Source organism: Dermochelys coriacea, chromosome 16 (assembly GCF_009764565.3).
Source record: "Dermochelys coriacea isolate rDerCor1 chromosome 16, rDerCor1.pri.v4, whole genome shotgun sequence".
Classification (NCBI taxonomy): Eukaryota; Metazoa; Chordata; order Testudines; family Dermochelyidae; genus Dermochelys; species Dermochelys coriacea.
Window position 1 is genome coordinate 1428929 of NC_050083.1, and position 13705 is coordinate 1442633.

General features: G+C 49.8%; 1 protein-coding gene across 2 annotated transcripts in view; it reads left to right on the top strand.

Moving 5' to 3' along the window:
* The window catches only part of LOC119844043 (ectonucleoside triphosphate diphosphohydrolase 8-like), an 80966-nt gene extending 76652 nt beyond the window's left edge, over window positions 1–4314 (top strand). For both annotated transcript variants that reach the window (XM_038374187.2, XM_038374184.2), the window contains 3 exons: window positions 1850–1960; window positions 2979–3116; window positions 3785–4314. In XM_038374187.2, the coding sequence (XP_038230115.1) occupies window positions 1850–1960; window positions 2979–3116; window positions 3785–3967 (432 nt within the window). In that variant the 3' untranslated portion in view covers window positions 3968–4314. The remainder of the gene's footprint in view (window positions 1–1849; window positions 1961–2978; window positions 3117–3784) is intronic.
* The last annotated feature ends 9391 nt before the right edge of the window (window positions 4315–13705 follow it).

A 13705-nucleotide genomic window follows, 5' to 3' on the forward strand; every position in this document is an offset into this window, starting at 1 on the left:
CTACAAAAGAATCTCTCAAAACTGGGTGACTGGAAAACAAAATGGCAGATGAAGTTTCAATGTTGATAAATGCAAAGTAATGCACATTGGAAAGCATAATCCCAACAATACATATAAAATGATGGGGTCTAAATTAGCTGTTATCACTCAAGAAAGAGATCTTGGATAGTTCTCTGAAAACATCCACTCAATGTGCAGAGGCAGTCTAAAAAGCAAACAGAATGCTGGGAATAATTAAGAAGGGGATAGAAAATAGGATAGAAAATATCATGTTGCATTTATAAATCCATGGTACGCCCTCATCTTGAATACTATGTGCAGATATGGTCCCCTCATCTCAAAAAAGATCTGTTGGAATTGGAAAAGGTTCAGAAAAGTGCAACAAAAATTATTAGGGGTCTGGAACGGCTTCCATATGAGGAGAGATTAATAAGACTGGGACTTTTCAGCTTGGAAAAGGGACAGCTCAGGGGAGATATGATTGAGGTCTATAAAATCATGACTGGTGTAGAGAAAGTAGATAAGGAAGTGTTCATAGAATCATAGAATATCAGGGTTGGAAGAGACCTCAGAGGGTCATCTAGTCCAATCCCCTGCTCAAATCTGGACCAACACCAACTAAATCATCCCAGCCAGGGCTTTGTTTACTACTTCTCATAACACAAGAACCAGAGGGTCACCAACTGAAATTAATAGGCAGCAGGTTTAAAACAAGTAAAAGGAAGTATTTCTTCACACAACGCAGAGTCAACCTGTGGAACTCCTTGCCAGAGGATGTTGTGAAGGCCAAGACCATAACAGGATTCAAAAAAGAACTAGATAAATTCATGGAGAATAGATCCATCAATGGCTATTTGCCAGAAGTTGAGAATGAGCAACAGGGGATGGATCACTTGATGATTATCTGTTCTGTTTATTCCCTCTGGGGCACCTGTACTGGCTACTGTCTGAAGACAGGACACTGGGCTAGATGGACCTTTGGGTGGGTGTGCAACAAATGGGGGGAAGTGCTCTCGTCTTCTTCTCTCTCAGACGGTGTGGTGCAAATGGGGGAGCACCTCTTTCTCTTCCTTCCACACTCATAGAATCACAGAATATCAGGGCTGGAAGGGACCTCAGGAGGTCATCTAGTCCAAACCCCTGCTCAAAGTAGGACCAATATCCAATTTTTGGCCCAGATCCCTAAATGGTCCACTCAAGGATTGAACTCACAACCCTGGATTTAGCAAGCCAATGCTCAAACCACTGAGCTATTCCTCCCACCCATGCGTGCAAGGGGTGGGACCTTCTTCTCTCTTAGGTACCAGTGCAAACAAGGGGACTCTGTACTCCAATCTGAGCATTCATGTAAATATAGCGAGGAGTCTTCCCTTTCACCCCAGCTGTACGTGCAAAAGGGGGAGCTCCCTTCCTCTGCGCCCCAGAACAGATTTGCTGATTAAGCAAATCTCCCAGTGTGTGTGTGTGTGTAAATGAAGAAGTTCAAGTTAGTGTTTGTAAATGAAAATCCCTCTGTGGGTGTGCAAATTGTGCTTATTACCCCTAGGATGTGTGGGATATGTACCTCAGAGGTGGCACCTCTGGGGCTGGGAGGGAGAGGAGCGTGTGATGGGGGGCAAGGACTCTGGAGAAGAGACTAAGAAAGGGGTGGGGCCTCAGGGATCTGGTTACCAGCCATGAGAAAGGTGGCAATCCTAGACGGATTTCTCTGAGCTCGAAAAAGGGAGAAGTGCTAGAGCACAGCTTGCAGGCCGGTGCTTTGTGCACAGGATCATACTCCTCAAAGTCAAGCCAACAATGGAACCCATGCTCAGGCCTCATATTGACCTCTTGGTTTCTTGCTTTTCAGGCCTTCTCTGCCTTTTACTACACCTTCAGTTTCCTCAACCTGACCCGTGGGCAGCCCCTGGCCATTGTCGAGGACACTGTCCAGAAGTTCTGTGCGAGAAACTGGACAGACGTACGTGCTGTGAGGGGGGATGGAAGCTACAGGGGCCATCTGTGGGGATTGCAAAGCAAAGGGTCCCAAGAGGGGAGGGAGAAGGGAACTCTCACACAAAGCAGGCCAGGGTTATTGAAGGGGTAGGTGGTATCACCAAGCTCAGTGACCTGGGAACAGTCAGAGGGCCAGTGATCTCTGCTCTGAGCTGCCCACAGGGGTGCAGGCTCAGTTCTTAGGCCCAGCCGCTCTCCCCAGGCTGGCAGGAGCCTGAAGCCCTGTGGATGCAGCACGCTCCCACTCGGGTGGGAGGCAGCGCACCCTGTCACTCCATGGTGCCCTTTGTGGCAGCCAGAAGCCATGCTGATGGGCTCCCAGTTGGCCATCGTCAGGAATTAAATGGTCCCGAGTGATCAATTTAAATCAAGGGGAGGGGACAAAACTGCCCAGAGCACCATCTCCCTCACCCAGAAAACGTCCTGCAGCTTCCCCAGGATAACTAACGTCACTCCCACACAGGGCTGAGGAGTGGGAACGGCCCGTCAGCACCAGAGGAATTTTCACTGCTGAGGTTGCACGTATCCAGCTGCTGTGCTGTACAAACCCTCCTATCTGGCCTGGCGCACAGGGACGCTCTCAGGACAGATCCAGCCTACAGAAGGGGGAGCCCTGTTGGGGTGGGTGCACGGCCCCCTGGCTGGGGAGAGCAGGGCAGTGCAGAGACAGGCTGGACATGGGTCCCGCTGGGGACAGAGAATGAGGTCATGGCCATGTTGTACATGATTAACATTGGGGTGGGCAGCCAGCCCAGTTGCCTGATCACAGCTCATTTGATGAGTTAGGAAATACCTGCCTGGTTGATGAGCAAGCATCTGTCTCTGTACCCGAGAGAGATGCGGGCCATCAATCCCTCCCCCACACCCCAGACTGTCAGGGAGCTGCCAGGACACAGACTGCCCCTGCTGTAGGTTCAGAGCTCCTGTCACGCTGGTGCCATTAACATCCCTTCTCTCCCCTGTGCTGATTGTTCATCCCCCAGTTGAAATCCAGCTACCCCAAAGAGAAAGTTCAATGGCTGCGAGAGTACTGCGCCAATGCCAACTACATCCTGGTGCTCCTGCTCGACGCCTACAAATTCAACCAAACCAGCTGGAGCAGCATCAAGTTCCAGATGAAGGTAAACAAGAGTCCAAGTGCAGAGGCTGGGAGGAAGAATTGCATGTCAACCTGCTTAGAGTCAGCACAGCTCACTTGATGGTGCAGGTGCTCTCGCTTCTGGGGACAAAGGGCATGGCTGCCACTCCTGCTAGTCCATGCTTGTGCCTCTCCAGACTTAACGATGCACTGCAGTGACTATGCCCCTGCTCTTCCAGCCCACAGCTCTGCCAGTGCACCTTAGTCCTGACCTGTCCCCACTCCTTCTCTTGCAATCCTTGGCTTCCCACCCTGAGAACTCTGCAAGTGCTCCTCAGTCCTGCGATTCTGGGTCCCTGCTGCAGCTCAGCAAGTGCTGATGGACTGTGTGCAGTTGTGGCAAAAATCATGAGGTAGTTTTATGATGAGGACTCGAAATGATGAGAAAGAGGGTCTAGACGCCCCTGTGCCCTGTGACCTATGGCAGGGTTTGGAAGCCAAGGTCTGGGAAGGTGCTCTGCTGTGGTGCAGAGCGAGGACAGCCTCTGTTCCTTGTGCTCATGCCAGTGACTCTCAGGTGGCATACTACGCACACTGCACATCAGGAATCTGGGTGTCCCCATCTCCCTGTGGGAGTTGAGGCTACTAGTAGCTCGCACCTCTTGGGGACTGGCCATCCCTTTAATACCAGGGTCCTCTTTCCCCGGGCAGGCTGCGAACACGGACATTGGCTGGGCCCTGGGCTACGTGCTGAACCTCACCAACATGATCCCGGCGGAGGCCCCCGAGCAAATGAAAGGGCAGCAGCGTGGGCTCTGGGCTGCTGCCATCTTCTTCATCGTCCTGACCCTGGCTTTCTGCATCGTTGGCTTGCTCATACACATCCTGGGGTAGGAGCCATTCAGCAGGAGCAGATGGCCAGGGCTTCAGCACCTCGCACCCACCACCAATGAGAGGCTTTAGACACCCTGTTAAATGGAGACTTGAGGGGTGGGCACCCCCAGAACCTAATTGACCCCACAACAAGATTTAAACTAGGCCCTATATCGCACGAGGAGTGGGAGCCACTACCCCTTGAGGCTGGAGTTTTCAAGGAATTTAGCCACCTAAAGATACTGATAGGCACCTAGTGGGATTTTTTCAAAAACATTTAAGTGCCTAACTTAAATTTTTTCACACCACTCACAGTCAACATGTGGAACTCTTTACCAGAGGATGTTGTGAAGGCCAAGACTATAACTGGGTTAAAAAAAGAACTAGATAAATTCATGGAGGATAGGTCCATCAATGGCTATTAGCCAGGATGAGCAGGGATGATATCCCTAGCCTGTTTGCCAGAAGCTGAGAATTGGTGACAGGGGATGGATCACTTGATGATTCCCTGTTCTGTTCATTCTCTCTGGGGCACCTGGCATTGGCCACCATTGGAAGACAGGATACTGGGCTAGATGGACCTTTGGTCTGACCCAGCATGGCCGTTCTTATATTTTTGTGTTCTTATGAACTCCCCTTGGTTTCAATAGGAGTTAGGCGCTTAAGTACTTTTGAAAATCCCATTAGGCCTAACTGCATCTTCAGGTGCCTAAATACCTGTAAAAATCTGGCCCTAGTGCCCCTAGCTGCAACCCAGGCTCACAAGCCTCTCGAATGAACCAGTCAGTGGAGGGAGCAAGAGTAGAGCGGAGCACTATTTTTCAGATGAACATGGTTTATTAGCTGAAAAATCAACCCAAAACTATTTGTGAATTTGACACAAATTTGCTGAATAATTTTCGCCAAAAAAAAAAAAATTGGGCTGGAGTCACCAGAGGCTTAAGTGCCATTCGCCAGAGAGCTGGAGGAGGAGCTGGCTTCCAACCACCTTTGCACTGAGTAGTCAGTGCACTCCCCTGCAATGTGGGAGATGCAAGTTCAATTCCGCCTGCTGTCGAGTGGGGAATGTACTTGGGTCTCCTGCTCACAGAGGAGTGTGCTTACCACCAGGCTACAGGATATTTTGGTGTGGGACTTGAAACTGTTCATTCTGTTCATTCCCTCTGAAGCACCTGGCACTGGCCACTGTTAGCAGACAGGGCACAGGGCTAGATGGACCCTTCATCTGACCCAGTGTGGACATTCTTACGTTCTTATGAAACACTGTCACTTTGTACAACATACTTGAATAACATCGGCGGCAGGTATCATACGCAGAGGGAGGCTGTGCCTCCTCAAACAGCCTAGCGTTGTCCAGCCCATGTTCCACCCCCCAAGCCAGGCCCCCTCCTGCGGTTCCCAGCGCTCTGCCCTGGCGGGCCCAGGCTGGCTGGCCTGCCTCCCACAAGGACTCAGGGCGGCTGGTGCTAGGGCTGTGCTGCCCTGCACTCTGGGGCTGGCCGCCTGGTGTTGGGGCTGGGGGCCATGGCAGGGGTGCTCTGGGATCTTGCAGGGGAGAAGGGTGGGGGGGAGACAGGTAGGCAGGAGCACAAGGGGAGAGGCCAGGGGCTAGCCTCTCCCATCAGCCGGGTCACTGGCTGCCCATGCTTCAATAGTCAGTGGGTGAAAGAGAGAGACCAGCACAGACTGACACCACAGTCCAGTGGTTAGGGCACTCATCTAGCAATAGATGAGACCCAAGTCCCTGCTCCAATAAATATTTATACACACTGGAAAAGGTTCAGCATCTGCTACCAAGAGAACCCTACTTCGGTGGCGAGGGCCCTTTCCTGTAAAGATGGGGAGACCTGAGTTCAAATCTTTAGCCCACCTCAGGTGGAGTGGGGGAGTCCAACCCATTCTCCGACCTCCTAACTCCTGGGCTAAAAGGTGTAAGAAGGAGTCCTCTTCTGCTGGCCATTGTGTGAATTTAGCCATTTAACAATGCCTGAAAACAAAGCATTTGGGGTCAATCCAAACAATGGACATTTTTGATTCACTGGAATTTTTGGATTCAGCTTGAGCAGAACCATATTTCTGTGGGTTTTTTAAATTGTTTGGAACTTCCAGCGATCTGAAAAAAATCAGTTATTCACTGAGCTCTAAAATAAGTCCCACGCTCTCCCACCGCAGGATACATAAATACGTTGTCTTGAATGGCTCTAGCTACTGTTTTTTAACAAACATTTTTGGGAGGGGCACGCCTGCAAAACCATATCTCTCCCTCTGCTCCCAGCCATAGGGATTCTGGGCTGCTGAGGGACTCATGCTGCTAGCCCTCCCTTGCATTGTGGGTGCACTGGTACATGGTCTAGTAATTCATGCTAAGGGCAGTACACTGCCGTGCCAGGCTTTGCTGGGACCTGTCTAGGAAGGCATCACCTGAGTCTGCAGTGGTTCAATGAGATTCCAAGCCCTAGCTCTGGACTCTGGTAAATTTAGAGCTGACATCTGCCCCATCCTGCATTTGATATAACTTTAATGAGCCTTTTCCACTGCAATTTACCTTATGGATTTAATCAATGGCACATTAATTAAAAGGCAAATTGAGTGTTCAAGTATTAGTGAGAATTAGCAGCTATATCAGAATAACAGTCGGAGTCTTCCCAAAGGGAGTCTGTTCCCACCTCCGTCCCCAGAGGGTTTTCCCAGGAGCCCCTTTGAGGGTGAGGAGATGAGAGCTCCTCAGGATGTGAAGGATAATGGGGAAAACCCCTTCAGTGTCTCTTGGCCTAGGATCAAGGAGCACCTGTTTCCACCCTTGTATACCAGTCAAATCCAGTTCATCTCCAGTAGCTTCCCTCCCAGGCTCTGCTCAATCCCCCAGGGGAGTGGGAGGACTGTACCCCAAAAATCTTTAAATAAGTCAGTAATGAGAGTCCTGGGATTTTTGCTCTTGGTTGGATGTTAGAAGGTTGTCCTCTTTGATAGTTCCAATGGGAGAAATTCAACCCCACACAAGGTCTCTGCACCAAAGAAATCCGGCCAGGGCTCAAGAGGTATACAAGTCTTTCCCTGGCCCATGCACTGGAGTACATTTCATCCTATTTCTTCTCTGCCTGCAACATCGTCTCCATCACTGTCTTCCATCACCTGCCTTCATTTTCTGTCCAGTTCTGTGATTTGTTTCCTAATCAATATTTCTGTTGCAAGTGCCAGGCCCTGGGTTTACCTTCTCTGGAGAAAGCACAGAAACTTTGAATTTATTCCTACTTTATTTCATTAGCAAAGTAATTGTTACAAGAAGCAGAGAAGAGAAACTGTGATGTGGTCTGTGAAAATAAATGCCTGTCATTCTGAGGCATTAAAAACAATCAATGTATCTAAAATCTCTGACATGGCACCTTCTGGGCTTCGGCTCAGTCTGAAGTCTGGACTGTAGACAGATAGCTGGGTGCCATGAACTGCTGCTTTCACAGAGATGAGAAAGACTACAAACCTTCCCAAGGTAATCAGCAGTGGAAGCTCATTTTGCCAGTGTGCATACGCTGAATGGCTACAGAGTGCCCTGCATATCTGCAATGTGTCATCATTGCTAAATGGGTCAAAAGGAAGCCGTCAATGGAATCACCATCCCATCCCTGACTGACTGACTGACTGACAGGGTGGTGGGTGTGTCCGTGTCTGCACTGCTCTCATAAATATAAAGGGAAGGGTAAACACCTTTAAAATCCCTCCTGGCCACAGGAAAAACCCTTGCACCTGTAAAGCGTTAAGAAGCTAAGATAACCTTGCTGGCAGCTGACCACAATGACCAATGAGGAGACAAGATATTTTCAAAGCTGGGTGGGGGAGGGAAACAAAGGGTCTGAGTCTGTCTGTGTGATGCTTTTGCGGGGGACAGAACTGTAATGGAGTCTTAGAACTTAGTAAGTAATCTAGCTAGATATGTGTTAGATTATGATTTCTTTAAATGGCTGAGGAAATAAGCTGTGCTGAATAGAATGGATATTCCTGTCTTTGTGTCTTTCTGTAACTTAAGGTTTTGCTTAGAGGGATTCTCTATGCTTTGAATGTAATTACCCTGTAAGGTATTTACCATCCTGATTTTACAGAGGAGATTCTTTTTACCTTTTCTTATACTAAAATTCTTCTTGTAAGAAATTGAATGCTTTTTTCATTGTTCTTAAGATCCAAGGGTTTGGGTCTGTGGTCACCTATGCAAATTGGTGAGGATTTTTATCAAACCTTCCCCAGAAAGGGGGGTGCAAGGTTTTGGTGAGAATTTTGGGGGGAAGATGTTTCCAAACAATGCTTTCTCAAAAATAAACCCGGTTAGACGTTTGGTGTTGGCAGTGGAAGTCCAAGGGCAAAAGGTAAAATAGTTTGTACCTTGGGGAAGTTTTAACCTAAGCTGGTAAAAGTAAGCTTAGGAGGTTTTCATGCAGGTCCCCACATCTGTATCCTAGAGTTCAGAGTGGGGAAGGAACCTAGACAGACCAAAAACCTAGCTAAGAACAAGGATGGGCTGAAGAAAAGTAACTGCTGTGCACAGATCTCAATACAAGGATCCCCACAGGGCGGGGTCACTGTGCTGTCATGTGCTGAATGGCCACCTGGGAAGGCTTCTTACTGCTGCCCAGAGAGCGGTGGCCTCCAAACTGTGGCCACCTTAGAGCTGCTACTAGCAAAATTCCCTACAGCTCTCCAAACCCAGGACTCCACAGCAGGGGAATCCAGCCGGCCCTGTCCTCTCTGGGTCTGCCTGGGTGAAGATGCTGAGGCAGCTGTGGAATCATCTGCTGCACTGTTGGTGACCCCGATGACAACTCGGCTGTGGAGTTGGCTTTGCTGACTCACTCTTTTAAATGGCATTGCAGGCATTTCCACTTAGCCCCTTTGGCAGTCCAGGGCTGCCAGTCACGTCATTGCTCTGTCTGAACTTCAGGGAATTCTGTCACCAACGGCAGGTGGTGATCCTGAGGATGGTCAAGTGTGAAGAATATGTCTGTGAAATTGGTTTGAATGGGTGGATGGCTGGAGGTTAAATGAGATTCTTTGTAACATGGCCCAAGAGATTGATTCCGAAATCATTTCAATGCTCAGGAAAGCTTCCCTGCCACTGATATATTGAGGAGGTCAGGGCCAGCTCCTTCTGGCCCTGACCTCCTCAATGTATCAGTAGCAGGGAAGCTTGACTACCCACTCCACATTCAAGAACATACAAGCTGCTGTTATCATTGTATATTGTTGGTTGTGTGGATAATTTTGCTTGCAAGATTCCTTTGAAATTGCTGCACACCCATGAGTCACTACACTGTGTGCCCTCCATGTAGCATAGCACAGCAAGTTCAATCTTTGTTTGATTACTGGGAACCAAACATGAGGAGCTGCTAAGACCCTGTGCACTCAGTACTAGCCCTTGAGAAAAGCCAGCTATACCAGACCACCACATTCAAAGTAGGAGGAGGTGTGTGGCCCCGGACAAAGAACACTGAATTCCTGGTGGGAGGTTGTCACCCAGGGGCCCGTTGGTGGTTCACTTCTCTGTGTCAGCTGCTCAACAGGCCTGACATACTCACTACACCTAACACGCTGGTGTCATGATATTTACTCAAAAGATGGCATGAAATATGCCCTTGGACAACTAAAACTCGCCATAGCCCTATCAGTAATATTCTGATGGTTGTACGATCAACCTGCAAAAGCTTATACAGTGGTGCTGGACCCATGACTCAAATGTATTTAAACCAGGCATGTCAAGGAGAGTTAATAAACTGGTTTCCCCCTCCCAGAAAAAGGAATGTGGTTCCGCCTGCATGACTGGGTCTCCATATAACTGGAACAAGGTGTGATCAAAGACAAAGAGAAGCGCATCTGCCTGGCAGGCAAACAAAGCCATCAGGAGAGCAAGTGGAGAAAACGTGAGCACGTAACAATCTCTGCAGGAGATGGAGCCTGCACCCCCAGGAAGCCTTCCTGTCTCTGGCAGCAGGGTCAGTGACCTGTGAGAGAGACTTTTCAAAGGTTTACTGGCCTATAAGAGAGGTGCAGAGAACTTTCCATTATCCTTCACCTAAGGCAACAAGGCAAACCAGCGGCTGGGACTCTGGGGGATACTGGCTCAGAGCCAGTCAGCCATCACTGGAAAAGGAAGCTTGATGAGGAAATTACCTTGAACAAAAACCATGGCTTGTTAAGCCAAATTTTAGCTTTTTGTAGCCATTTTATCTTTATCCTTTGTACTTGAACTCACTTCAAACCTGGCTTTGTAACTGAATAAACTGTTTTAATTTTTAGCTAAACCAGCCCAGTGCTTTGATTGAACTGGAGGGACTGTAACACCAGTCAAGAGACCAAGCTGCTGTTCCTCTCTTTACAGGAGCAGCAAGTGTAATCATTCTGGTGAGTGTTCTAGGAGAGGGCTGGGCACAACAGGGAGACAGTTCTGGTAAATGTAGGATTTGGAGTGTTGGGGGTCACTTTGAAACACTAACTGGGGGTGGAAGCCAGGCCATGCCCTGCACACTTGTCTGCTGACTGTTGGTGTCCAGGTCGTGCCCTGCACTCTTGTCTGATGGCTGTTGATGTCTGTGCCATGCCCTGCACGCTTGTCTAATGGCTGTTGGTGTCTGTGCCATGCCCTGTTCGCGGGTCTGCTGGTGTCCGTGCTGTGCTCTGCATGTTTGCCTGCTGGCTGTTGGTGTCCAGGATGTGCCTTGCATGCTTATCTGCCAGCTGTTGGTGTCCAGGCTGTGAGCCACATAAACAGAGCATTTAAGGCACCCAGAGTTATGCCAGGCAGGCAGTGACGCAACCTGACACTGGTCTGGGTTGAACCCCAAAACGTCAGAGAGGCTGTGTGGGGAAAGACCCTGCAAACTCTACAGAATGTTGCTACAGGAAGCAGAAAAGCCAGCCATGGGTCTTAATATTGTTGCAGAGCTCTCAGGGGCTCTAAGAAGACTTGGAAACAAAATGAGAACCTGATCACAAGGTACAGTAGGGTTGTCAGCATGGGTGATGGGTTAGATGTGAGCTGAACTATGCCCCCAACTTTGGCCATCCTACTGTTCTTCTCACCTCTCTATGGGACTTTCAAGGGGAAGAGGGCTCTTCCTATCATCGTTCTAAAAGCTGGGATGCAAGGGAGAACAAACAGGCTGTGGAACAATCCCAGCATCAGCCCCCCCACCCCCATCCCGCAGAAGAGCTGATGTAGATCATATGAAAAGGGATCCAGGCCCTGGTTGTGAGTCTGATTTTTATCTTCAGAGTGGAATAAAACCTCCTCTCCAAGGTGAAGTCCAGCATGACATGAATGTGTGCCGTTGTCTCTTTAATAGCCCCCAGGCAGAAGAGAAGAGGGAGAGGGAGAGGAAAGGGGGAGAAGAAATGCTGCTGCAGAAATAAGCAAAGCCTCAGGTTCCTGCATCCTGTAGCCCACAGGGTTTAATGACTGCATAGGTAGCAGCCTGAAACCATAACACATTGTGCATTCATCAGCCAGGACATACACAGCTTAACGGGCCTCATCCCAGAGGATGGCTGAGTCTATTACCCACCTGCACTATGCTTACACTGACTCCTGAACCCAAACTGCTCCAGCTCCCCCAAATAATCACCTAATTGGGCTTTACATTTAACTACAAGGCAGTCACCAACACAGAACTACTACTCCATTTGGCACAGCTGTTTGCAAGCTACATCCACTTCCACTGCATTGTTCAGAGATTCAACTCCCCATGCAAATGCCTGGAATTGCCAGGACTTTGGAACGCTGCATCTCTAGCTGCCTCAGTCCTCAATGGGGCAGTAGCCACGTGCTGCAGCCACCGTGCTGGAACTTCCAGCACCTCAGAGTTTGTGCTTCTAAACTTGTAGGGGGACCTGGAAAGAACTGGCGAGCACAGGATTTTCATTTTATTTACAAGCATGTTTAGTGAGCTATTTGGAAGTATGTACTGGGGGCCCTCAAGCCTGGAGCCCCCCACTCTGTGCAGAGCCATAATTACATCTCTGCCTCCATTTGCCCTAATGGACTTTCAATAAGTCTAAAGAGTCTGAGGTATAGTGAGCAGTGTTCTTCAGGGGTCTAGTTTATCTAACCCAAAGGCAAATAGGCCTCCACCCAGTATCCTAACTGGAGCAGGAAGGGTCTGCGTTAACTTTAATCCAACAATTCCACTTATGTCCAGGTCCCTGACTATTGAGGCCTTCTTGATTCAGAGCCCTCCTCTGGAGTCAGGGCCACTGGGGAAGGGTCTTGATCCTTTTGGGTCAAGGGCCCCACAGAGATCAAACCACAATGCCCCTTCCTCAGAGCAGCATATAAATCCTCTCAGCTGAGGAGCCTACCGCTACCTGGTGAAGTCCTTTCATGGCAACAAGGCTTCAGTGAGACTTGGCATTCATACCTCTTTGCTTTCAGAGCCTTTCACACCAGGAACATTCTTCCTTGGTTCGGGTTGCCAACCCTTCAGGACTGTTGAGTCTCCAGGAATTCACGATTCATTGGTAAGTAAAGATTATGTCATGTGATGAAATTTCCAGGAACATATCCAACCAAAATTGGCAACCCTATTCATAGTTTTCTTTCCCGCTGTGCTTCCTCACCAGCCCCCACTCTTCCCAGAAGCCCTCCCCTTAGGAGTTTTCTCTTTCTGCATTCTGGGGACAGTTCCTCTCCCCAGAGCCTCTGTTCCCTAGGACAGACCACCAGAGGTAGATTCCTAGCCCGCTGCCCTGAGGAGTTCTTCCTCCAGGGGCCTCTTCTAGGCGTTTTCACCTTCCTGAGCCCCCATAACCCTTTATAAGAACCAACAGGTAATTAACTAGTGTCCTGCTGCTTGGGCATTCACTTATCCCAAGAGGGAGCTGGGCTGGACACTCACTTTAGCAGGGCCTGTCACAGGTAGGCTGAGAGCCAGTGACAAGGTGGCACAATGATCTGCTTGGGAAGAGGCACCCAGTCTTACTGGGTTTGATGGGAAATGGAGTTCTTTGTGCAAGGCCCACAGCAGCCTCATATGCCAGGTTGGCTTTCCCATGTGGAACCTGTGCCTGCCTCTCTTCTCTCTCCCTTTCACATGTATAAGTCAGGGTGAGAAGAGGCTGACCCCTGCCATATTAATCTTTTGTAACCCTGACCCAGGGTGGTGTCTGGAGCCTGGCCCGAACACCCAGTCTCTAACTGACACCCCTGTGTGCCACACCCAGCCCCTCCTTGTTAGTGACAGCCAAAGGGCAAGTCCCTGCTTCCGCAGAGCTGCTGCAACTGCCCCTGCATCCAGGCACTGCTGAATATGTCATCCGGTGTTCACTGGACCAGGAGGAGAATCGGTCACTTCCATTCCCTCTGCCTTGCTCCAGCTGGCCCTGGAGTCTCCTGACACTCTAGCCAATGTTCCTGCCCCACCACCACCCTTCCGGCTTCCCCCTGCACCCCAAATCCAGTAGGCCAAGGCCCCTGCCCACACCACTCCCCCTCTCTGTCATATTTCCCAAGCCACCCCGTCACCTCCAGCTCAGCTCCACAACCGCCCCTCCCCAAGCCCTGTAAACCAGCCTCTCCACCCCCTCCATTGCCACCCCCTGGACACTCACTACAGACTAAGCTCCTCCCCCACAAACCATTTGGACCATCCCCCCCAAACTGGGCTCTGCAGGGCACAGCAGCACCCTCCTCAGGATGGACTTTGTTTGCACAGGGGGCCTTGCTGACCAGAAAGAGGAGGGGGGTGGGCATGGAAGGCAGGAAGAGCAGGAAGCCAGCACAGC